Source organism: Pavona decussata, unplaced genomic scaffold, assembly GCF_977016875.1.
Source record: "Pavona decussata unplaced genomic scaffold, jaPavDecu1.1 SCAFFOLD_95, whole genome shotgun sequence".
In the NCBI taxonomy this organism is placed as follows: domain Eukaryota; kingdom Metazoa; phylum Cnidaria; class Anthozoa; order Scleractinia; family Agariciidae; genus Pavona; species Pavona decussata.
The window spans coordinates 1131513-1158752 of record NW_028145512.1 but is presented as its reverse complement, the minus strand read 5'-3'; the positions used below and the strand labels follow the sequence as shown (position 1 = coordinate 1158752).

At 37.0% G+C, this 27240-nt stretch overlaps 1 protein-coding gene across 2 annotated transcripts; it reads right to left on the bottom strand.

The window, feature by feature from the left end:
* Positions 1 to 5797: 5797 nt before the first annotated feature.
* On the bottom strand, positions 5798 to 25665 carry LOC146473014 (phenylalanine-4-hydroxylase-like). Of its 2 annotated transcripts, XM_085118735.1 has the most exons (15): positions 25520 to 25665; positions 25248 to 25346; positions 19792 to 19963; positions 17514 to 17525; positions 14356 to 14444; positions 13430 to 13497; positions 12851 to 12901; positions 12147 to 12245; positions 11864 to 11910; positions 10943 to 11078; positions 10257 to 10326; positions 9692 to 9748; positions 8531 to 8626; positions 8049 to 8182; positions 5798 to 7351 (listed from the first exon to the last, which is right to left on the bottom strand). In XM_085118735.1, exons 1-15 carry the CDS (start codon positions 25583 to 25585, stop codon positions 7192 to 7194), a joined length of 1356 nt encoding a protein of 451 aa, XP_084974861.1. In that variant the 5' UTR covers positions 25586 to 25665; the 3' UTR covers positions 5798 to 7191. The 2 variants fall into 2 exon arrangements, with proteins under 2 accessions (XP_084974861.1, XP_084974862.1); XM_085118736.1 differs by lacking the exon at positions 17514 to 17525.
* Between the last annotated feature and the right edge of the window lie 1575 nt (positions 25666 to 27240).

The window sequence follows — 27240 nt, the reverse complement described above, 5'->3', positions numbered from 1 at the left end:
GCCTGAGTAAACAGACCGTCTTTTCGCGGTGACACCACTGGTCTCCCCGCCTGACAGTGGAGGCACCGCGGAACTACGTTTGCCAGGCTAAATAGTCAAAAACATTTCCGATGAATGCGAAATTCTAAGATTAACTCACAAGCGAGACACTCACTTATTCCACATGGTGGATATCTTAACCTGTCTTAAGTGGGTTAGGAATAACAAAGATCTTGAATGTACCGTCTCGTACCGGATCTCTCGTGAAGTGACTACGTCCACGATGTTGTCAACAAAGCGAACAAAGTGCTCGGAGTAATAAAACGCACAATCGGTCCCGCAAATCAGTCAGTTTTTTTTTTTACGTTCTACAAGTCTCTCCTTTGACCAATTCTCGAATACGCCGTCCCAGTGTGGTGCCCTTATTTAGTAAAGGATATTGATATGCCAGAGAAAGTCCAAACGATAACTTCTCTACACTCGCTCGCCTTGGGCCAAAAGAGAGGAGCTAGATGTCGTATGAGGACCGCAGAAAATCGGTTTTCGCGTCAAACAACCTTGTTTTCGACGACTGAATATTTCAAATAGCTTCGAAACGCACCACGTGTAATCGTAATTACAAACTGCAGCTAAAGCCATCGTACTGCAACTGCTATAAATTGCGTTTTTGGTTTAGAATAGTTCGTGGGTGGAATAACTTACCAGAAAACATAATAGAGGCCGTCAAACTCAGTCGGTTCAAATAAGGTCTTAAATCGTTCTCGCATATGTAAAAATACTTTTGGATGCCTTTTACAGAGAACACAACCCTTTCATCTTCCTCAGTTTTTTAAATTATTTTAACGCTTACCTTTAACTTATTTTTGTAGCTTGTACTCCTTTTTAGGGACTTTTTTTTACATAGGGCCCACCTCTTCAACTCCCTTTCAAGGTGTTTTTATTGTATGTTAATTTTCAACGCTTTGAATAAACGTATATACGCATAGACTGTAAAGTTATTGGCATTAAAAGGCAAGTATGAGAATTTGACAAAAAGGACTGAAGGGAGTTATATTTTTAAAGATATTAACATTGAATCAGTTTGGCTTTATCCTTGTCGATAATCGTATGCATGGATTAGAATGTGATTTAAGAAACCAAAGTTAAGAAAGAGAAATAATAAACACAATTCAAGTTATACAGCTACCAAGACGAGAGTGACCACGTCGGGTTCATAGCATAAGCTTCGATCTTTAAATTATAAACTTTAAAATTTTAATTTACACTCAATGTCAATTGCTAATTTTTTCCCATTTTCAGTGGCCCACTCTCATCATTTTCTCATCTCCTTCATAAGCATTCTAATCTCAGTAGCAAATCAAAACATATTTCCCGCTGTAAAACCTAGAAAGGTACCTGAAGAAGGTTACAAAAACGTAACAAAATAGACAACGCGAAATACCTTATTCTTCTCAGGGATTAGTAAAGCGAACGAATCACGCGAACACGCGCAAAACTTGTCTCTCGCGAGGAGACGCGCGCGCGGATGGAAGAAATTTTTGGCTCGTTTGCGTGGTTTGTTCGCTTAACTATGACTATGAAAAATACCCAGGGACTGTTTGTAGCCTATAAGTAAATCACAGCATTTAGTTGTAATCTGGGCTTTTTTCGATTGTGAGCAACAGAGAACAATTACCGCTCCGGCTTTGATGCTGATATAAAAGCTTTTGCAGGAGTGAATTAGCCAAGAAGATTGTAACTTTGCATTTTCAAAAGATCGTATCTCACTAGCTGTCAATTAAATGATGTCTATTGTTCGAAAAGAAATCCCCCGCATATTGTCAAATTTGCTAGAATTATTTTCAAAAATGGCACCTGCAACCTTTACATATTATAATCGAACCTACCACGAACAGGCTAACATTGCGGGGAAGGGGGGGGGATGTGATACTGGGGAGACTTTCGTACCAGTAGGCCTGAGTTCAATCCGTCTGCCTTTTTGCCATCTAAACGACTGTGCAGGATAGAGTTCTCATTCCTCCAAAACACGTGATACCACTATAATATAAACTCGGTATGGCTAGTCGATCATACTAAGTGAACCCATGAATTTCCCACTGAGCGTCAGCCCTGGTAAGCAAATGGGAGATCACACGAGACAAAGAAAAAAAAATCTTCGACCTCGGTGGTAATCGAACCACAACCTCCGGATTTGATCGTCCGTTGCTGTACCGACTGAGCTAAGAGGCCAGACGGGAGTAAGTCGTGGGTGATTTTGGTGGTAATTGTGGCAATGTGAATGTAAAAGGTACAAATGAATGTTGTGCCGCGAGCTCAAGGACGAAGGGTTAAACGTCAGCATTCGAATCTCTTTATGGTGGCCAATTACCTTATCAACTCTGCTGATAAAACCAAACATTGGTTTCTGCTCCCCAGCAGTGTCTAAAGAAACTCACATTCAGTTATCTATTCACAGGGGCCTGGTTTGTTCCTAAGTAAAACTAAAACTAAATTGCTATGAATACTGATTCCGGTATATGTAACTTAACCTAAATAGAAATTTTCAACGCACTTACAGTTCCAAAGAGTGTTTTCTCTGTAGGTTACCAGATCTTGATCTTTGTCGCAGAATTGCCTCCCTCTACCCTTAAAACACTTTCAATTTAAAAAGAAGTAAGGGGGCGTATTAGCGTTTTGCATAAGGGTTCATTTTACTGAACGGCTAGAAAGTTATGCTTCAAACACAAGCGGGGGAGTTTGTCAAAAAACGCCATGGAATTCCATCTTAAAAGCTAGACACGTTGATTCAATTTGGCGCAGTCCGGTCTTCGTTATCTGTTTTAAAAGATTTAGGGTGTGACCTGAGAAAAATATACAATAAATGTTAAACGAAATCCACCCACCTTACAGAGCTACCCACGCGTGCGACAGTAGTTCGGGTAAATGATAGACTTACAGCTTGGGTTTTCATACTGCTTTTAATTAAAAATTTGAAATTTTAATTTTCAATCTCTCAAATGACATTTTTTTTTGCAAGAATTTCTGTAACCAACTCGTCCCATCTTTTTCTTTTCTGTACAAGCATTCTAAAAACCATGAACAAATGGAGATCGCTTGCGGTTGGGTACCTGATTCGCTCTTTATACGAAGGGCTAACGCTCCAAACGTCAGCACTCGAATCTCTTTACAGTGGCCAATTTACCTTTAGTTGCCAATTCTGTTGATAAACCAAACACCATCGTTTCTACTCCCCACCAACACAGTACCACAGTTTCTTAAAAACTAACCCTCTTATCCATAGGTAATCACATTGAATTGTTTGAAACTCAGTCAAAACACCGAATAATAGATAAAGGTGAATTGCAGAAACTGAGGAAACACAATGCTTACATCCAAGTGTACTCTCCCCTTTTACTGACAGTTAGAAAGAGAATAGTTATGTCTGGTTTTGACACTGATAAAAGTGGTTGAAGCGACTCGACTAAGAAGATCATGGCTGAAGCTATGCCGAAATTCTACTGAGCTCATTACACGAGCTGTCGATGTTGTTTATTGTCTAAAAGACCTAAAACCTAAAACTGACATCCCCCGCATACTGTCGAATTTGCTAGAATAATTTCAAAAAAGGGACAGGTGCAATTTTTACTTATCACAGTTCAAAACTAACAAAATAACCTGAAGACGTTTCATGTTAAAACGAAAAATGCGTCTTGGGCTCCAATAGGCGCCCTTCCTTGAACTCCCAAATGAAAATAAAAAAAAGTGTCCCGGGGCGGTAAATTGAATCTTAGCGGTACACAATCAGCACTAAGGTGTGCTGTTTTGATCTGCAAGAACGAAAGACACACTCATGCAATTACTGCGGTTTATTTTGAACTTAGAATAAGATGTAAATATTTTTTGCAAAAGTTCACGATAACACGAACATTTCGGTCTTCTCATACATTTCACTTACCGTCATAGTTCGTGGTGCACCTTGGTTTTAGCGGGCTCAACACGTTTTTCATCATTTCTCTCCACTAACAGCCTTCCAGATGAGAATCTTCTTGGAGACTTTCACGCATGCGCACAACCTACCTTATATTCTCGACCCCAGACTTGGCTTTGGCAGGCATGGACAGCTGTTTCGCCTTTGTTAGGGTTGATCAGCATAGCATAGCCAAGTCAGTGCAGAGGAGAGCTCATGCAGAGAGTGGCTTTAAACCCCCGTCTTCACACGACAATTGTGGGAGCCGTGGCTGGGTATGACTTGTGCTTGTGTGTGGATCTGTGACAAGACATGCACGGTAGTGCAAATCGTGCCCAATTGGCCATTCCTTAGTTGCTTTGAACCGCATCACGAAAGTGAGGCTAAGTGCAAATTAGTTTTGTTTGCATATGAATGAAAACTAGTTTTCATGAGAAAAAAAAAACTATACACGAAACTTCGCTTTCATAATGAGGTTCAAAGTAATTCCGAATTGACCTATTAACCCCCACCATGCAACACGACCGCAGTTAGTTGTATTCAAAATTATTTTCTTCTTGCCAGATTCTGATTGTCAAAGGCGGAAAAAAAATGTTAAAAGTATTTCAGTTGAGCCAGAAGACCTAGAAAAATCAAACATATCTATAAATGAGTAAGACTCACGGAGTAAGTATGGTGCAATTCTGAAATTATCCTTTTACTTTGGATTATCTACTCCCCACCCACGGGTACGCAAACAAACAATTCCCCACCCTCGGGACTCTTGTTAAAGACTAAGCTGGGCAAATGAAGCTCCCAGTCAGAACTCAAACGCTTTGGCAGGACAGTAGTCAAACACAAGCCGCAACTAATAGTTTTCGACAACTTTACTTCACTTGCGTTAGCTTAGAAAATGAAGGAAATTCTAATGTACACTTTTAAAACAAGAGCTAAGTCACATTCGCAAGGTCCTTATGACTTGCTTCATGATTTCTAAGACTGCGGCATTTCCTAAATTTAGTGAAACTAGTGTCTCGTAACAAGAATGTTGGCAAAATTGACTGGCATTTCACCAACCTGAGAGGGAGTCTTAACATCAGAACCCCCCCCCCCCCCCAAAAAAAAAAAAAAAAAAAAGGAAAAAGAAAGCAAACCGAAAGTGAGAGAATTGTGTAATAATTACTTAACTGAGGTAGCATCTCCCCTCCCACCTTGACTGGTGGGGTGGCCTGTGTACAGCCCCCCTCCTCCCCTCAGGACAACAAAGGAAATAGGAGACGACTGCATGCAAGGCTACTGGTGGGGAGGCTTGTGTTTTTCTGTGACAGCTTAGGCGCCGGCTTTTTCTGCTCATGGTAGACACAAGACAAAGTACAGTCGCCTGATTCTCCTAGGTTAACGATCAAGTACAACAATACATGTCTCTTTCAGTCAAAAAAAAAAAAAAAAAATGAAAGCAGTAGATACAATGCGAAGCTGGTGTTTCTCTAACTTTTACCCGTTTCCTATTTTAGCTGTCTGTATCGTGTTCTACCCTCGTGAATTTGAGTGAAAGATGTAAAATCCTCGTTGTGAAATGTAATAAAAGATGTATTAACAAAAACAGCGATATATGCTTTGCAGTCCCGCGAGACGAAGAAATAAGCATTGGAAATCCAACTTTTAATTGACCTAGACTACGAGTAATCCGTACTTTTTTTAAGGGATGGTATGGCGAACGGAACACGCGAGCGAGCGCCGAAATTGCATCCGCGCGTGCCCTGTTCTGGCAATCGGATGGTCCAGGCCGGAAAGGAATGGGATAAACACCTGACTGTCAATATGCAGGAGTGGAGAACTGAAACCTTGCGCGCCAATTTATGTAAAACTACAAAATAAAAAGCGTGCTCTCAATCGTGTTCATCTTTTATTTTTTAAATAAAACCACTAATTCAGGGTCTAAATAAAATACCGTTTGAAACAGTACAACCAGCATGTTAAAAATGTTTCACATCCCAAAATAGTTCACAGTATGAAAGATACTTTCTTAACTTACAAAGCGTTCTTTTAATCGCGCTCTTCTATATTCTTATATCAATTCACCGATTTAGATGTTATAGAAAATAGCTCAGCATTTAAATATCTTATTGAAACATTACAGCCAACCTATTACACTTTTTCACATCCCAAAATGGTTCACAGGGCGAAAATTAATTTCTAAATTTACACCACATATATCACATCACATGTATCAAACTTTCGAGGCATTACTTACAGTAATTGCCACAATCAACGTGAGAAAAGTTTCGAAATTCACTTGCTGATAGCGGGCTTCTCTTAAAAACAGACGTCTCTTAAGTGGATTGCTCTCTAGAGTAGCACATCTGAGGACTGGAAAACTGTCTGAAGCTGGCACCTCTCTAAAGTGGACTGCTCTCTGATGTGCGCACCTCTCTAAAATAGATACCTATCTTGAGCGGACAGTTTTCTGAACATAATGGGTACCTCAAGAAAGTGAACAGCTCTTTAACGTGATAATTTCACTGAAGCAGACACGAGTCTTCAAAATGACACTTCTCTGGAGTTGACAGTGAAACTGACAGCTTTCCTTATGGGAGAAGAGTCACTGGGATTGGTGTCCTTTCAAAAAAAAAATGTTTTTCTTTTTAACGATAACCTAAAACTAATAGTTCCAGTTTTGTTACAAATTACAAACCCAGGCTACTTAAACTGTCGACGAATGTCTCTCACCAAAGATGCACTGTTCGAAATGGATTGTAACTTGAAAACGTTAGGCTATTTTTCTTTTTTCTTCTTTTTTTTTTTAAGTTCTCGCAAGTTTCGTTTCCAAAATGTACTGGAACAGATCATGATTTGTTCCATTCAAGAATTCAGTGAATTTCTTTCTGTCAGTGTTTTAGAATTATTTTGTAATTACGTAAGCACCATCATCACCAAAAAGGTCACATCCCAGTGAAACTTCCCCTCTAAGTAGTCAATTGTCTTCAAAAGGACAAACTCTAAAATGGCAACCACGGCAAATTTCTAAATACGTGGAGTAGTAGTGGTGTTAGTTTTGTGCACGCCAGCCGGAGAGTAAAGCAATTTAACACTTACAATAAAGCTTAATGTAAGGCCATTAAGTACAAGATGCAGAACTGAACTAAATTGTGACTAAGAAAAAAATAGTTTTCGTGAAGCTTACATTTTTTTACTGTTGCAAGTCCACACTGTAGCTTGCAAAATGATCGCTCACAAACACAGTTTCTTTTCGACATGTTAAATGTTTCAGAAACACCGGTATTTATCTACTCGTATTTGCTGAGTGCATCTTGCAGAGTGGAGACATCTCCTCTAATGTCATTGGCCAGTTTCATTATCTGGTCCTTAGAATCCAGGACCTCCAAGGACTGTGTGTAAGGGTTATAACGGACCGAGAAAGGCCTGGGAATTTTGGCAGCAAATTCCCTGCAAGTAAACAAAATAATCTTGGATTAATGACAATTCAGAAATGTTAACAGAAAAGGCTTCAGATGATTAGGAAATTTAAACGATCAAGGTCAATCACACTCGCAGTATATAAAGTCTGCATCACACCAGGCAATTTCTCTCGCAACTTGAATCGCAAAATTGCATTGCACCATGCGAGACAAGATGCATCAAACGTTCTCTTACTTGACATGCCTTGAAACGAACGTTCTTGTTGCGATTAGTTTTGAATGGAGAAGAACCGACTTCTACTGATTCTCGTGACAATTGCAGCAACAACAAAAGTTGCGAAACATGTTCATTCTATGGTGTTCCTCTCCGTAATCCACCATACAGAAAAAGATGGCGGCTGTACATTTCACCACAATACCTTGCGAAACTACAACAGCCAATGGGAACAAAGAAAGCCATATTTTTTGCGAAATTTGCCCCTGTATTAAGAACATTGTGTATGCTAGGTTTGAGGATTTCAGTAAGAACTTTTCTGTGCGTTTTTAGGGTTTTTGTACGCCAAGAATTATGGGTAAATGTACGAGTCACCCTCTTTTTCAGCGGTACGTTGGATTGCTTCGCGATTTTGTTGCGCCACAAGTTGCATGAACAATTGCCTGGCTTAAGGCTTAAGTCCCGCGTATGATTATTTGGATTCTAAGAGCAAGTCAGATCACATACTCACCTAACTTTCTCCTTTGCACTCTGAAAACTATCAGCCACAAAATACACCGGTTGGTACTTGGTTATGGGGTAAGTTTGCACTGAAGTCTTCTCTGGTTCAAATGGCCTTTTTTCTGGTTCATCCGTCAAACAGTACTGCCGAAATAAAAACACCAAAACACGTTATAGTATATTCCATAATACTGTAAGATAGCGTGGCCTCATCATTTTTGTTTCAATAAGGGCGAGTTAAAAATGTGCAGTGTCCTGGGTCGGGTTGCATTTCAAGATAAGTGGGAGTTTTCTGCAGTCGTTCCGTCTTCCGAAGGATTTTCATTAAGCCACCTTCAACCGAATTATCCAATATAGCGCTTGAGAAAATCCTTCGGAACGTAGAGAATGGTTACAAAAAAACTCCTACTTATTTTAAGATGCTTTATGTAACCGGGCCCAGAAAAATATGTTATCATGATTGACAAAAGAAACAAAATGTTATCTACTCACCTGCAGTTCACCAAAGGAAGACAAAAGTCCGGCTCCATAAGCCTTGACTTGTCCTTCTTGTTTACACAGACCAAACTCCACAGTGAACCAGTACAACTACAAGGAGCAATGGAAATAGAATCAACAAACACAATGCAGGGGCAAACATACTATGTCATGCAGACCACAAGAGATTTTGAAGAATTTCTGAGATAATCTTGATGGACAGGGCCTCAATACAGCAACGACTCGCACTGGTTGTACAGTGGAACTCCCAAGGGAAACCAAAACTAGTTCAGGTTAGCAGAGCTTCGACTTAGTGAGGTTTGTGTTGAATTTTAAGTATCCTGTTAATAATTTAAAAATATATCGTGGCGATCTTCATCATTTTTTCACAATCACGAGTCACTTTGATGCAATAAATTTGTTTAGTTGGGAATTTTACCCCATATTTTAGAAATCGCATTTTGTTCGAGTAAGCGGGTACTTCGAGGTAACCAAGTTCGAGTTAGCGGGGTAATTTTTGATCAGACTATATTTATAAATTGCAATACTTTTTTCTCGTTTTCTTTTCCCTAAGTGACTTGCAACGGACATTTTTGTTGTTGTTGTTGTTGTTGTTGTCTCTTGGTATACCGCATAAATTACATCTCATTGCAGTTTTTAGTATTTTCGTTTAGATTATTGACAGGTTAAGAGCCACCTTAAAAAAGCTGTCGATAAACTATTATCATTTAAAAGTTGAGCTTAGTTATTGATTTATACAGCTTACACAAGGCATTGAAACCAATCAGAGCGAAGCTGCTACCTTCTAAACCAATCACATCCAAGACATAATTAACAATCATGACTTGGTATGCGCGCGATTTTTCGCGCTTGGCACTTGGCACTTCGGGTTCTTATTACAGTGGAATTCGGTTGTTTGTCTATTAAAAGCTCTTGCCACTTTCTCAACCGATCGGAATAAAACTAACCATTCGTGACTTGCTTTCACGAGCTTTCCGACCTGCTGTTCACGTCATTTACATGCAATTAATTCGACATCTGATTGGTTCATTGTGTCTAGCTTTGATTTTTGTTTTACTGCATTCATTTAAAAGCCGCCCTTTCAAATAGTCTTAGTTTCACGAAAGGTACAATTTAGCATGATAGCTTCTCATGATTGAGATAACAAAGCCTTACCGTTGCCAATTTGTCCACCCACTCATCTGGGGCCCCTAACGATGCCAGACCGATCTCCTGTTGACCAAATGCAAAAAAGTATTTAAATTTAAATAGAGGTAAAGATTGTCGTCTGATTTTGTTCCTCGATTTCTCTGTCAGTAAAGTCAGTTACAAAATCAGACGGCTTTTACGTCCAAAATCGTATCCATCTGCGAAGACTTTCTTGTCCAAAAACACTGGTGTAAAATTGACCAATGAAACAGAGAGATAAAATGGCGATCTATGATATCGACCTCAAGCCGTTTTGCAGGAAATTGTATGAAAAAAAAAAAAAATGATTGTCAGATTGTACTGAAGTTTGTCCCACAGATAACTGTTGTACCAATCAATTGTTGAAGAGGTATCACCTATCTAAACTTCGGACGAATAAACAAATGAGCTTCAACGCAGATCGTCAAACCCACAGTTCCCTGTATCTTCGGGAAAATTTTGGCAGGAAAGCACGGCAGGAAAGAAACCCATAGGGCATATTCCTTTGCGACCTCTTTAAAATATCAGACCTATATTTTCGGAGTCAACTTACTTGAGAAAATTGAGCAAAGTCCGGATCAGCAAAAAGCGGCACATGACCAATCAATTCATGCACAATATCCCTAGACAAGAACAAAAGAAGTTTATTTTAATTTAAGCTACAGAAACTTTCAAATCACAATTATTGCTCCTCAAAATGATCATAGATCTGTCAAACATTTTCCACTCTAGATCATGGGGATAATTAATATTGTGTTATATAGAACCGTTAGTAAGTCGCTTTGATGGCATATTAAATTGTTACCAAAGTGGTTTCAGTGTATAGTGAAGAAAGATTTAAAATATGACACTCCTCGAAGGGCTTTCCAATCGCCGAACCGCTGTAATAGCAACGTTACCTTTCCTGATGAATTTCAACAAAATGGAAAAAAGAATAATGTGCAAAGAGAATGGTACTTTCCGTTCGAAAAAGTGAAGGATCTCTGAGGATCGTCCCTTTGTTACAGAAATTTTGACTAAATGGAAACGACCCAGCTGTTCTTTTTTTTACTAGCGACGTATGTAACAAGGGCAAGAACGAGAGTCTATACAAACACTGAAGAGCGCATGCCCAGGCATTGAAGAGTCAAAGCATCTTGATCCTTGTGTTTGGGACCGGCTGCGTTTGAGGATTTGTAACGGCTGTTGAGCTTGCGCTTGTGGCCTTGTTGCTATTTGATAATTAGGTGTAATACTCACGGTTCAGGGGTGTACATCGGAGTCTTGCCGTGTCGAATATACTGCGTAGCATGGAACACTCGGAATGCCAGACCAGCAAGGAAGTCACGTGATGAAAGCAGGCCAGCTACTGGACGCAGGCTAAATCCAGAACACTCTAAGGAGTATTAACAAACAAACAATTGAATTCACTTTGTTATGATGCAATACCAATACCACTCCACACAATAGCATAAGTGTAGAACTTTGTTTATGACATGTTCACAGAAACTAGTAAAAGATAAGAAGGGGAGGGCTACCAACAATACCTGGAGACTAAGAATTGGCTGAAGCTGAAAAGGATAAGAAGGAAACTGTGATGCTGCGTTGGTTGGGAGTGGAAACGAATGCTGGATTTTATCAACAGAGCTGATAAGGTAATTTGGCCACTGTAAAGATATTCGAGTGCTGACGTTTTGAGCGTTACCCTTACGTCAGACCTAAAAACTGCACTCCCCAATGTAAAAAAATTTGAGAAGCAAAGAAGAGTGAGTTCGTGAGGACAAGAGACATTGGATAATTTATATGGGAGGCACAGCTAATGTAGCAGTGGAAACTGATGAAAGAACAGGTGAGTTACACCCAACAGTGAGGACGAAAGAAGGGCTGGATGACTTACCACAACATGGTGTCAGAAGGTGGAGTGGGGTTCATGGGGGTATTGTTGGAGTTTAAATTAGCAGCAAATTGACATAGGTGAAAAGAGCGGGGCATCAAACCCTCATGTGCCTTGTGGCACGGAGAAATGTTAAGTAATTAATCTTTAATCTTTTTAGATGTTATGAGCATAAAGCTCTTCAGGGAGGGAAGGGATACTAAGTAAAGTATACAGCAAGAATAAAACTTTGACAATTTTGTGCATGGCAATGATGAAAAAGTAATGCATAAAGATTCTTTTTTTACCTTTCAAAAACTTAGACACAACTTCTTGCTGTGGGATGTGATCAAGCCTGAAAGAAAAATTCAGTGGTAAAGGCCAGCATTAATTATGCTTACCAAACGTATTTAACTTATACTCATTCAATAAACTTTACATGTATAACCTGCATTAACATGGATCACAATTAGTACGAAATACAAATTACACTTCAATAAACTGAAATAGCAGAAAACTATTCTAGGGGGAACCAAAACTAGCTTGCATTAAAATGCCTTAACCATATTATTGAGAGAGATACAAACTCACCTATAACCACAGTTCTGTGCCAACAGTGGCCACACATAATTATGCTCACGACAAGCATGAGTTGGGTACAGCTTAGTTAATTCAGAAAACACAACATTCCTGTAGGGTTGAAATAGATACTCATTAATATTGAACTGTCTTCAATATTATGTAATAAATCTAAACAGCATTACAAAAACTTTAATACCAAACAATAATTGGCATGGATATTAATTAATTAATTAATTAATTAATTGATTAAGTGATGCTTACTTTTTTCTTTTAAACTATGCAAAACATTTTGGCCTCAAAGGTACAACAAACCGATCCCTTGGCCTTCTTTTCCCCAAACAACTTGTTGTTCATGACTAAAACCCACCCATGTGGCATTTAAGAAAATTAAACAGAGATTGACAAGGGTGAAAGAGATTTCCAAACAATTCCATCCCAAGTGATTACAATTTATCAGCGGTATTATTTCTTAAGTACAATTCATCTTTTCCCTTTCACAAGTCTAACTGATAACTCCACTTTGCTCAAATAACCAACATTTGAATCATTTATATTTATTTGTATCAATTCCTAAAAATTTAAAAACAACTTGAAATTATTTTCTGACTACTAACCAAACGTGTTTTAAGAGAAAAGTTGAAATTCAGCAATAACCATTGATTTTAATATATCTTTAATGATAATTAATACATTTCTGTGTGGTAGGTTCTCACCAGGTTTTAATCTCGTCTTCTGTATACTTCACTACTGGAATTGGCTCACCACTGCGGCAATCAAAATATTATAATATATTTTATCTAATTACAGTGCAAAATGTACAACATTAACTTTACTCAAAGCACCACACCTACAAGTAGTTCATTGTATTAAAATGACAGAAAAAAAAGGGTTAACTTAATTAAACTCTCATGAACTTAAGGGACATATATTGAACTACAATTTAAGTCAACTGCGTGTTTGGTTTGGCGTTTGTTCACTAAAACCTTATAATGATTAGTAACATCAGTAACATGAGAGAACTTTGAAGGTTCCAAAAATGTTTTTAAGACAGCAAAATAAGATCAGCTAGCTAAGCACATACTTTCGGAGAACCAACAATGGCTCAGAAATTTGGAGGAAATCTCCGTTGGTGTTCTCCATGACAGACAAAGATCAAACTGTGTTAGGGTAACAAATATCCCTTCAAAAAACCCTGAAAATGATATTGGAAAACAGAAAACAACATTTGGAGTAGTTTACTTAAATATTCTTGTTGGGTGCTCATGAATATTGTATATACTCAGAAGACATACTGTTTGTAGTTAAATGCTATGTCTGCAAACTCCTTTCTGCGGGCTCGGTACACATGGTCTGTGAATCCCTTAAGACACAAGATTAAAATAATTAATTTTAATATTAGTACTAACGTTGGAAATCAATCTGAACATAATTATAACAAATACTTATTATAATAATTATTGTAAGATACAGTTACTTTCTATTATGTACAAGCTAGTATGTATAAAGGGGTCTTTTCTGGATTGTCATAGTTGGAAAGGTTGAAAAAATAATGTCTATGCAGCAGACAATACCATTTGCAGGGTTCTTGGAATTTACTTAATTCTGCTATATGTTAGTAATTGATTGGTTTCTAACAGTTGAACTTCCATTGACTTGCCATTAACACAGTAACAAAATTAATTTTAATCTGCTTTTACGATGAATGTGTTTCCAAAGATATTTGTCAAGTTGTCAAGCAATAAGACACACTAGAAATATTAAGAATCGCGTTTACAGCAGACGTGAAATTCGCATTAATTTTATGTTTTCTTGAAATGAAGAGTACAAAGATAAGAATAGTGCAAACTAATTCTGGCCTTTGATTTGAATGCAAAACTACTCGATTTGACAGAGAAGCTGAAAATAGCAAGCGGCAAATATAGGGTCACGTGGTCATATCTCACGTTTGCCGTTTGCCGTAAACGTCATTCTTAACCTCTCTACTGTCTAACAACTGATATAATCTTGCCACCAAGCAGGCAAAGCATTATTTTCCAAAAGGTTTCTTTATTGGTAAGCTATCATACAGAGTAACAAATATTACAGGCATAGAAAATATTAACTTTGTTTGAATCCAGTTTTCTGTCAAATGTGACCACTTAATTAAAATAACATATTTTAGTCTCTTTTAACACTACTGTGTTGAAAAAAAAAAAGGAATAATAAAACCATACACTACCGGATGGTCTGAATCAAGCTCTGCTCCATAACTTAACACTCTGTTTGCAAATTTGTCCAAGTCAGCAATCTTGCGTGGGAACCATGGCACTAAAGAGGAAAACCACTCATTGTTAACTATGTGATGACACAATAGATGGAAGTTTTAAACAGAGAGTACAACAGCAATGACTTGTTTAAAAAAAAAAAAAAAAAGGAAAAACAAAAACCTTTCCTACACAAAATAATGTAGTGAAAGTTACAGGACTGTTTTATATAATAGAGGTTATATTTACTAAACATTTCCAAAGCTGATCTTCATATTTCCAGGAAGTCTGTCTAAAATTACCTAATTTATTAATATGTTTTTGTACAACATGATAACACATGATTCAAGAAGTCTTAAAATTTCCAAAATATTAATGTCCTACTCCAATAAAATCTGGAATCATTGCTTAGAGATATGTAAATTATTTGTTCATTAAATACCTTGAGAACTTTTTTGCTTGGTTGTGAATAAATAAATAAATTAATCAATTATAAATTTGTGTATAAGTTCGTACATTTATTAATGAAAATAGACAACATATGAGCTTTAGAGATCAGACACAGTGTCTAGAGGTAAAATGGGAACTGGTATTTGGCCTTTTTCCTCTAGGAAAATGGAATTTCACACACTGGGAATGGGATTCAGTTATTAAATTTGAGCACTGAGAATGGGATCTGGAGCAAAATTTGCTGGGTTTTGAGCAAAATGATGGAAATAGGATTTCAAAGCCCTCACTACTTCATGATCAGGACCCTCTAGTTAGTTTGAAAAGACAATTAACCACAGCTGTGCCCTAATACATCAAATACGTCTGTGATTAAAAACCATCCAAGTAATTTAATGCCAAGAGTGCTTTTAGTCTCAGCTAACACTTTCCCACGTGTAGGTTATCAACAGAACAAAGGGAAATTTAACCCATTCACAAGCATAATATTTGCATACACTGTACCTGCAAAGACAATATTTAAAATTTTATACAAGACCCATAAAACAATAAAATGCAAAAGGAAAATGCTGGAGTTAAAGCTTACAAAACATTTAGAATACTACATTTTAATAGTGATGCTATTTGCTACCCTTAGAATGTTCACCAAGATTAAGTACTCCACACAATTGGAACAATTGAGGGCCACATTAAAAAACTCCAATGAATCTGAGCTAAAACAACAAAAAGCAATCAGAAAAGTCATTTGGATCGGTTATGCTTGCAGCCCTTCAGTTTTAAGCCAAGATACTGTAATGCATGTGGAAGGAGCTGAGGGCATGCAAGTCATCAGACTATCCGATACCCAGGATCGTCAGGCTTTAATGGCCAATATTATTGTTAGTCTCCAGGAGAAATTTACTTTTTTCGATTGTCTGGTCTTACCACAGAAATCCTGCTGTGAAAAAATTCTAGTACCCCATGCAGGGTCTCTCCAGGCAACTAACACCTAACCAAAAAGCCTGAGGAGTCTGGGTACAAGATTGGTCTTTACATGATGTGATGTGACAAGTTATGCAAATCTCACATGCTGCTCACTATGACATATTTTAGAACTCCCTGTGGTCAAAAAATTAAACTTCCAGACCACTTTACCCTGAAAAGACTTAAACTCTATAAATTGATTGGCCATTTTAAATGCATCTTCACTGAAGCTCAAGCTTTTGAATAATTTTCTTAATTAACAGAGACTGAGTATATATGTTTTCTATTTATTTATTTACTTATTTTTTTGACTACTTCACTTAATATTTGGATTTGAATATCAATTGCCCCTGCAGGGTTTTGGTCCAGAGGCCAAAACCCAAGGAGGCATCCTCGTAGCTTGAGCGTAAAAGTCCTTATGGTTAAAATATATAGTTTGACGTATACTTACAGTTGAAGTATACACAGTTCTTACATGTATGCTGGATTAAATCTCAATTCTGCCTGAACAGTGCATTTACGGAATAAATGGGTAATGATGATGTACAATGTAGCACTCTTGGGGGGTAACAAACACATACATACATATATAGGGGGTTTGAGCTATTAGAATGCAATTAAATTATGGGGATCAATTTTCTGCTTGTTATTTTACGCCCCAGAAACAAGTGATTGGGAAGTAACTTAACATACATGCTTGACTGTGAATTTCCACTGAAATTTTTAATTAATCAAGATTAACCGGTTTTTTGTTTTCCTGACAGCTCTCCTAACTACTTTTCTAACAGCTTTTCATAACAGCACAATTTTTGAAAAACCTGCACAATAATAATTTATTTTAGGTAAATCAATGTTCATCTTGAAAATGACTCCAAAATTCTTGTTTGCAGCCTGATTCTCTGGTATTAAGTAGTTTTCCTCAAAGTGAATATGGAATGTATTGGTGACAACAAGAGACAACTTGTGCATAAATTGTTCAATTGTTGACTCAATAAGTAATGATATGGTGTGTATTCTGATAAGATAAATATTGGTATCATAAATATTCCTCACACATGTTATTTTTTCAAGCCAATTGCTAAGTCAGGGAAAGAGTAAATAAGAGAAACTTTGCAAGTCGTTTGCATTTGTGTGTAATCTTTGTGCGCTTTTTACTTTCCAGATTTTCTTTGATTTCAACGAATGCCCATTTAATTAGAGCATGAATGACCAATCCTTTCCGATATGGAAAGGTGTGAAATGCCACCACATCATTCTCCAAAAACGAATCCTTCATGCAGCAGATGGGTGATTTGTAACAGATTAAACAGCGGGGACAGTTGTAGTGTACATGTAGACTATTTCTAGTTAGTTTATGTTTTTATTTTAGATGTCTTACTATTACCTCTGAAAATTCCCTTAGGGGACGCAATAGTTTACTGTAGTTTGTAATGTGTATTAAGGAGACCCATTGATTACATTACTTGGGATGGCTGACAAAAGACCAGTGATCAGCATGATCACCAGCCATTAATGTTTTTGTGATTTAATTACTGCAACGCCTAATATCTTAAAGTCACAAGTTATATGAGCAACTGGTTTTCAGAAAAAAAAAAATGATGCTATGGGACCATAGTATTTTTTGTCAATATTTTTTGTTATGACGCTATCTAAACACACATTACAAAATGGTTGCATGGTTACAAAAAATGTAAAATCATACCCAACTCATGAGGAAACTTACCATCAGCAGAATCTGATGAGTTGACAACAAACCAAAGAACAATCAGAACAAGAAAAATCAAAGGACGGCAGGTTAGTACATTATGAAAAGTAATAATTAACAATCATTTGAATTATCTGATGTTTCAATTTACTGCCAGTTTCATCAAAGCAACAGCAAGTCGATCATCATGTGAAAAACATATTTTAAAAAACCAAATCAGGGTATCAACAATGAAGTAATGTTTTCTCACTGAAGATTTGAAATTTGACAGCCTGTTACATATACGTGGATTGCAATGGTGCTGGAAGTTGTCTTTCCTAAACTGAAGTTTGAATGAAAGTGGAATAATTTAATTCAATAAATTTAACTCCTTCGAAAACATGTCTGAAACAAACTACAAGTGTTTGGTGTCTGGTTGAAAGTTATTGCAGATGAATGTTTTGCCTACCCTACATTCAAACTTAAAAATGTTCTACACTGTAGATGATTTAACATGCGAAATATAAGTTGAAATAGCTGCTTAGATACAACAAACAGTATAATACAAGAAGCATGACCACTGACAGAATAGCACTTGAGCAACATTGAGTGCACGTGTAGGTGCATGCTTTCAATCAAATTATACGGCTAACAGGTCAGAATGAGTTATGTTTAGTATGTTAGTGAAATGAGTGGAGCAAAAGACACACATTAACACACATCATGACATATTATGTCTCATATTGGATTTCATACATTCATATTTAGAGCTTCACATTTTATTTAAGTGATTTAACTCCATTTTTGCCAATAAAGAAAATAAGTAAACATTTCTTGCACTATAGCTGATTTACTATTGTGATAAAGAAATAGACATATTAATATTTTAATGTCATTTTAATTTATTAACTAATATGCAATGTCCAAATGTTGTTTTTATAGTAGCATGGCTCAACATCTCTAGAAATATTCAACAGCACTGTAGCTGATTGAAGATGTAACTGAGAATGTTTTATACTTAAAAGCGAACTATTAATTTTTTGTGTTCATTAAATTTAACTTAACCTTAGCTCCCACAAGTCTCCTGTAGTTCAGTGGTAGAGCATCCGAACTAGTAATCGCAAGGTTATAGGTTCGACTCCTGATAGGAGCACTCAGATTTTTTTCCAAGTATGCCTGTGTCACTTACTGAATAACACATCATTCTCAAATTTAACTTGGTTTACATTTTCAGTAGATATTTCAACATTCCTTCTAAAATTAGTTCAAACAAGATGTCAACATTTTCTTATTAAATCACATACAACAACAATTTTAACATGTTAACTGAATGAATGTTGATGCAAATTGCCTAATCAGGTCTCAAGACCCATACAACCACTAACTGTTAATTAAGTCTTTGCGAGACAGTGATGTGCAACACTCATATCTGTGCTTATGTAAAATGGAAAAATTCCAGTTTCCTAAGAATGAAATATAAATCAATTACAAAATAACATCACTGTATTGCAAAATTTGTTACAACTGAATCAGCATAATTATTCCAGTTTGGCATGCTGACTTTTGATGTGTTTCTTTTCTTTAAAAAATTGAAAATATTAATTAACTAACTTTGTTTGCAGTAAGTTTCGATTAATGATATGAAACAATAGTTTGGATAAGTAGAAATTCAATAAAAAATAATTATACAGATAATGGCATTTTAATAATTCAATTTATTGTCATGTGTCAAAAAAAATTACAAAGCCATTGAAATTAATATAATTGCAATGTTATTGTCATACTCTCAGGAGAGAAATCAACCACATGGCAAGAAAAGCCTAGATGCAGTTGCTTACTACAGACTGTAATTAGCCATATGCATTAATTTATTCACTGTAGCAAGTTAAATTATTTGTGCATGGCCAGAACTGGTGATCAACTGTACAGTAGCTCTAGTAGCTAGAGTGGCAAGCTAATTAAAAAACAATCTTATAATGCCATCTTTTTATTGCACCATTTTACACAAAGGTGCATTATTAATATTAAGTATACCTTTATCTACATGTAAGTATAATTTATATAAATACAATCACTAAGCTAAGTTTAAACAAGTTATACATCTATCTTAAGAGTCAAGATGTGCACACACACATACATATATAAGTGCGGGTGAAAAACATAACATCACTTTTCCTCAAAAAGCAATATTTTGTAGCACTTCCCTACCCCAGCCCAGAGAAAATTTTGTGACACAATGCATCCTAACAAAGTCTTATAACCAGCTATCATTTGCTTTCAAATCTATCCCATTATTGAAAAAGCACTGTGATTATACCTCCTCCAACTTCAGAATGCAGTGTGAGAGACAAAGCTTGGTTTTTCAGTTCTTCCACAAAGTTGGTTAGCCTTGGCCCTTGGATTTCTTCACAGTCCACAAAGAAGTCATACTCTGTCTTAGAGCGTCTAGAAGGACGTGACTCAATGTGTGACATGTTAACTTTGTGATCCTGTGAATAGTGAAATCAAAATAATTGTAATAAAATTGCATGTTGAAATTATTTTTGTTTCTAATCTCTAGCTCTGCATTGTACTCGCATGGGCTACAAACTGTTGATAAATTCACTACTGATTGCGCGGACCTCAACCGTACACCTGTACATGTATTAAGGGCATGGTACTGGTAGTTAGGATCTGTATGTCGTACAAAATTTGTGCAATTTATCAACCAATACATTCAGCAAGGTCTCCATACCAATCGGATCAGAAATGTACATGTACCTTACACTGGGAGGGTACTGTATCAACCATAGCTGTTGACCACAAATGTAACTGCTTTGCAGACATGTTTTGAATTGTGAATTAAGTTTGCTTGAATGCCAAACGATTTATCTTTTAATCAACCTAGTTTAATGCTGCAGAAGGATGGAGGTGCTCCATATTGTGGCTTATGGAGGGGGGGTAGGGGGGGCTCCACCCATCTGTCTTATAAATTCACCCTTACAGTAAGGGAAGGGGTGGTAAAAAAAAGAATGTGGGTGGAAAGGGTGACAATTTTATCCAAGTAGGATAAGAAACCAATTCAAAGATAAGTTGTACCTATTGCTGGATGAAAAGAGCTTTTGTATGAAAGGGATAAAATGTTTTTTGCCATTTTTTACCACTTTGGTAAAGGAATGGCTCCTAAACAAATGTGCCTCAAGTGTTCATATATACCTGATCATGAAATCAAAGGCTCCTGTGAGCCAACTCGTGAATGCAGATGACACATAGTTATTGAAATTAAGACGGCTACGGAGACTTCTTTGAAATCTAAAAGAAATTATATCTTTGCCCGATTATGTCACGAAAATGACCATTCTTGTACTATAAAAATGATTGTCAAACTATTCTCTACAGATTGAATAAGATTATTCTGATACGCCGATTAAAAAAAAAAATCACGTATTTTTTTATTCAAAGTTCATAGAAGCACGCCATGTGCAGCTACGTTATGCAAATTTGTGTTCCCGATAGTCTGGGGCTACTGGATTTTGCAATCGGGCTAGAGGATTCTAACCATCACTTGCCCGATGGGCAATTAAAATTACAAAATTACTGTAGGGCAAGCCGATTTCACAAAGGGAAATCTGTTCAACAAAGTATCCCATTACATTTCATGCCCGACATAAACGCGTGAAATTTTTCCTTTGGGGTTTAGTCCACGCAATCCTCAAGTAAAAATAATGCACTATGACAAGCTCTTGCTAAATAAGAATTATTTATCGACCACGTCCTTTTGCTTTCCTGTAAATTACCAGTTGTAAATTTCGAAAATAAAACATTTTTTACCTTTAAAACCTCTATGAAAGCTGACAAGATCTTAAAGTGTTCATTTCACCAGAAATTTCCATAATTTGTTTACGGCGTCAATGATGCGGACATGGCACGTTCCGCTTTCGCGTGAAAACTGACAAATTAAATTATTTTTAATTAAATTATTTCTAAATTAAATTATTTTTAATTCTTAAAAGAAACCGCACTTTGTAGAAAAAAATTAAAAAAACCTATAACTTTGCTCAGATTCAACGAAAAATCTCCATTCTTACACTAAAATAATTGTCAAATTATTCTCTACAGAATGAATGAGAGAATTCTGACGTGTCGTGAAAAAAATTTTCACGTTTTTTTTTTCACTAATTGAGTTCACGACCCCGGACTTTCTGAAAAAAAAAAAAAAACTGAAAAAACTTGTAACTTTGCTCAGATTGAACGAAAAATCTCCATTCTTGCACTAAATGATCGTCAAATTATTCTCTACATATTAGATAAGAATTTCCTGATGCGGCGTGAACAATAAATGTTCGCGTGTGTTTTCCACTAATTGGATTTAAAACTCATTCACTGCGCACGCCCGAAAGTTAACGACAAAACTGACCAACCGACCGCCCAACCAACCAACCAACCAACCAAGTCAAAAGTCAGCTATCGCTATAACTCATTCATTGCGCTACGCGCATTCACGAGTTAATAAAATAAGGTAAAATAAGGTAGTAACAATTGCCACCCCAATTGTGTTTCCACTAATACATTATTGTGTATAGTCCCAGAAAATATCCATACACCCCTACACAGCGCAACAGGGGCTAGGGATTGGAAATTCCAGGGGGGAAGGAGATAAAAGAGTCTTAAAACCATGTTATATTTTTTCACAGGATCCTATAGGACTTTTTAGGATGTTTTATAAAACTCCCACAGGATCTGAGCCAGGATACTAAAATTGACAATAATCCTGAAGGATTCTTACAAGATTTGGTACAAATTATCCTGTAAATCTTACAGGATTCATGGTGGATCCTTTTCAAGACCTTGCATATACAGTAGGATCAGAATAGCAAGGTACTCCAAGATCTGTGCAAGATCCTTCAATTTTGTGCCTGATCCTTTACATTAAGATATTTACAGGGTCCTACAGGCACTTGCAAGAAGTTAGCAGGTTCTTCAACGGTCTCCGCAAGATTGTGAAAGCTCCTTGAAGATCTTTAAGGACTAGCTAAAGTGAGAAAGCTAAGGATCTCTCTGTAGATCCTACAAAAGTCTTATGTAGATCTTCAAGGATCCTTCAAGAGTCTTTATAAAGAGTTTCACCCACTAGGTAAGGCCAAAAATATAAGGGAAAATACAAATATAAATTGGAATTTCCACTGAGATATGTTGAGCCTTATATTACAATCCCTTCTGTGGGGGGGGGGGGGGGGGGTGTGGGTATGAACGCTTTTTGGAACTACACATTGTAGCAGTAGGTTATTGAAAAATGGTGCATGTTTGCAGAGTGATGTATATTTTCTGATACAAAAAATAAAACAAAATAATCAATACTATGAAGTGAGCAAATAAAAAACTGCACTGAGGAATGGCAAAATTATTAGATCATGACTTAAAAAGAGCAAATTTCAAGCATAATATTTCCCTGTTATCTTACGTAATTTTTCGTGCCAAGATCACTTTAAGGATGGTGCCTACTATTGTTACTGCGAATAGGTTCTGCGCATCGAGAGATACTCGGGTTTCCTATGGGTGGTGCCTACTAATACAGGAATATTTTTGCGCGGTTTAAAACTATACGGAGAAAGCAGAACTTAGCAACTGTTTTTGGTATCTCAAATAAAAATCAGGGGTAACCACGCATTTGAGATAATTAAGCGTCAATTTAGGAAAAAATCCCATACGTTGCTTTATAATTATTTTGGCGCATTTTAGAGATATTATTGCTTAATTATTTGAAAAATGTGTGGTTACCCTGATTTTCTTTTTGGATTCCAATAGCCCTTGCTAAGATCTACTTTTTCCGCATTGTCATAAACTGCACAAAAATACTTCGGTATTAGTAGGCACCGTCCTTAAAGGGACATTGTCACCTATTTTTAGTATCCCAATGAATAGCCAAAAAACATATTTGTTTCAATAGAATTGTTAAAATAATGGCTGAGTTTTGTTAACAATAACCCTACTAGTACGCAGAAAGTACAGTCAAACCTGTATATAACAGCCACCCTTGGGACTTGAGTAACTGGCCGCTTAATACAGTTGGCCGCTTAATACAGGATCACTAAAAATACTCACTGGGCGTGGTCTAATGTCAATTTTAATGGCGTATCATACAAAAGCACTTCATGCAAGGAAACAATAGGGCAACACTCTTTCAAGTGATCAATACTTTAAACAAAGTTCAGTGCCAACTTGTAACTTAATGGTATAAAATACGTAACATTGTGTAAATGTACTATGCAATAAATTGTCCTCTACTCTCCTACGGTATACATTGCTCTATTTCTATGACCTACAGTTCACAACAAAATGTCTCATTCCGTCATTTCATAGTTGTTACGCTCAATGTTCAATGTCACATGGCTGAAGAACAAGTTAATTTAAGAGGAATTTCTTGGTAAAGAGTGAAGCATATTCAAAACAAACTTTTTTTAGCGTTCGTAATATGGTACTGTACTTCAGCACATTGGGTACATCTGAAAAGCGTTAACTATATTAAATGGCCGAGTATCAGCTTACAGTAGCTTTGTACATGTACATGTTATTTCTTTATAGTGATGCCGGATCGCATTTTAAACACAATAAAATACCGCATCAAATAACATATGGCTTAGTTTCCATTCAAGGGTGGCCGCTTAATACAGGTAAAAACAACAAAGAAATACAAACATAGGACTGCTACAGGGTGGCCGCAGCCGCTTAATAGAGGTGGCCGCCTAAAACAGGTAACAAATACAGCGTTTGTATGAGCAAACAATCGGGACTTTGAAAACTGGCCGCTTAATAGAGGGACTGGCCGCTTAATACAGGGCCGTTATATACAGGTTCGACTGTACTGTTAATTATGTTTGACTGTAGATGGCTGGGATGGAAATGGATTGCAACTTGAAAAAATTGGCCAATTTTTTCAAGTTCTTCTTGTGTATTTTAGTGAAGTTACTGAAAATAGCCCTTTTCATGGTTAACTCTGCTCATTTGCATTACAATGAAATCTAGCATGTATGTGAGGCAATTTCGGGCTATTTTGTAGTTTTAGCCCAAAATTGCCTCACATCCACGTTGGATAACATTGTAATGTAAATAAGAAAAATCAACCGTGAAAAGGGCTATTGATTATGGCTTGTTCTTCTTAGGAGTTAAACCTTAACATTTTCTTCCCGATGTTGTAAGAGCAATTTCATGTTATAAAACATGTTCTTTGTCAAATATTTGAACAGTTTTGATCAAAATACAGGAAATAGCCATGACAGTGCCCTTTTTAATTGTCAACAATTCTATTTCTCATCATTAAAACTATTTTTAGTTAAATATAATAATTATCTAGCTAAGCTGCAGTTAACCTCAATCTAGAGGGATCTATAACTTCAAGCATTATTTTTGCTTTTCTATAGACTCCCTCATCTTTATTTTGTTTAGTATTGTATAGTTATCATGAACAACAATGTATTAGTGATGGAAGCAATAAAATTGAAAAATTGAAAATTGAAATTGAAATTAAATGTAATTTGTATGATCTGTTACATAGTTTCCTTGACAATGGAGTCATGATCACTCCGAAACGTCGGCTTTTATCGTTCGTTTTTAAGGTTACATATTTCCTTTTATTTGCCAAATTGTCTTCAGTTCTTGCTCTAGCAAATTATGCAGATCTGTGAAGCGGAATTGTTTTAATTTGAACAATTATAAATAACTTTTCAATTCAATTGCCAGCAAAATGCTAACGTTGCAATTGTTCATGCTCGAAAAATATCAGTTCAGCTTATTTACCTCAAACAGTTTCAGCGCCCTTGCCAAAGATCCAACTTCCTCTTTCAGCGAAAACACGATAGAAGTATGTTTCTTTCCGTCATTTTCACTCTGGTGTTTCTGTATAACAAAAGTGACCGACAGATAAATTAAGGACACGTAGCTTATTTATATCGTTACGAAATACTCGAAAGCATGGATTTACTGGATTCCTTTTCCAGTCCTCTTGTAAAAATATATCCCAAACCAAACTACGCACCAGTATAATGACTAGATATTAAAACGGAACCTACCTTCCGATTGCATGCATCTTCGCTCGTATCAAAGTGTTTTCGCTTGCTCGCACAAGCAGCGTCCATCTTGGCTAAGGGAATGTTTGATTCTTACCACGTGACCTCAGTTGTTGTTTGCGCAATGGAGGTGTGTTCGGAGGTGTGGTTCCCAGGCCATTGACAACACAAAAAAGGCACTGTTAAGCGCGCAAGGCCTTTTAGGTGAAAGTGGGCAAGTTATTTTACAACAAACATCGTATTTCGCGCTAAATGGAGTGAGGAAAAGGGTAGTTTTAAGGGGCATTGTCACGGGAAATTTACTGAGTTCTGATCAAAACTGTACAAAATATTTGACAGAGTTGTACAGGCCCGCAAATGATCCCGGCCCGCAAATGATCCCCGGACCGGAAATGATCCCCAAATTGAACCGCAAATGATCCCCGGACGGGAAATGATCCCCAGATAGGACCGCAAATGATCCCCGATCGCCTGACCATAAATATTGAATGGAATGGACTCAAATTTGGACAGTGGATTTAAATTTTATATACTTCGTTGTTTTTTTCCTTAATAACACACACCAGTCGTTATATTAAGCTATCTGCATGAAAATTTCACAACTTAAATTATAATGTAGCAGCACAGTACAACAGAACAATTTACCTATAAAGTGTAACATACATGTATATGATTTACTTATACCATGACAATGCCTAAAATGTGCACGAATTGTACGAAACTCTTCCAAATTAAAGAGCGGGTCAATTAAGATTTTCGCAAGTTTTTTCCTTTTTCAATTTTTATTTTTTCGAAAAAGGAAGGAGAATCGGTCAATGCGCTTTAGATGGCGGTCAAATCTCACCCACTATCGTCGCCTTTGTTATTAATCGGATCCTAGTCTTAAGCATAAGGTTTAAGCCTCGGTCGTCCATACGTTATCGCGTAATATGTTGATTTTGTCCTTCGTTTTCGTTTTGCCGCTTGTTGGACTCCCAGTCTTTTTTTTGGCTATTTTTTTTTCTTACAAGACAAACTGTCGTCGGCATTGACCTACAGAAGACCATTTACCCCCTCCATGGCGAGCCGCATGCCTTAGCAACCGAGTTTGCCATCCAAATTTTTCCTCGATCACTATAGGAGGTCTATTGTTTACGGGAGTGCTGTTGACAGTTTAAGACCACATTAGTCTCACCCATCCCATTGTAAAAAGTTCACAGCAATCAACACTCACTCACTGCGCGCAGTCGATTATTTCCGGTTCAGTCAAAAACCTCCGAAGAATTGAAAATCCGGAGTAAAATAAAGTTATCGTCGATGTGCAGCAAGTATTAAACACGGCAAACCAAAGGCGACACACCCCATTGCTCGTCCTTTACTGGCGATACACCCGAGATAAGAACGGCCGAGTTCAAAATCTCCCTCTGAAGAAACTTCTATTAAATATATCAGAGTTAGCCGGCTCAGGAAGCAAAGGCGACGCACCCAATTACTTATTGTTCACAGGCGACACACCTGATAGCCTGCGAACAAAGACGTATTTCCGGCTGTCGGAGAGAATCTCGACAGCCGGAAATACGTCTGCGTTCAGTTCGCAGGCTACACACCTGATCTGAGAGAACAACTGGCATGTATGTTCCAGTTTATATAAAGTAAATTGTTCTGTTGTACTGTGCTGCTACATTATAATTTAAGTTGTGAAATTTTCATGCAGATAGCTTAATATAACGACTGGTGTGTGTTAT

What these genes read in the sequence shown, in the direction of transcription:
- LOC146473014 (XM_085118735.1), bottom strand. Translation starts at nt 25,585, where the DNA reads ATGGACGCTGCTTGTGCGAGCAAGCGAAAACACTTTGATACGAGCGAA. An exon ending in ATAGCATTTAACTACAAACA is followed by an intron (nt 12,902 to 13,429) that starts GTATGTCTTCTG and finishes TGATTGCCGCAG; the next exon opens with TGGTGAGCCAATTCCAGTAG. An exon ending in AGTGCAAAGGAGAAAGTTAG is followed by an intron (nt 7,352 to 8,048) that starts GTGAGTATGTGA and finishes GTTTACTTGCAG; the next exon opens with GGAATTTGCTGCCAAAATTC.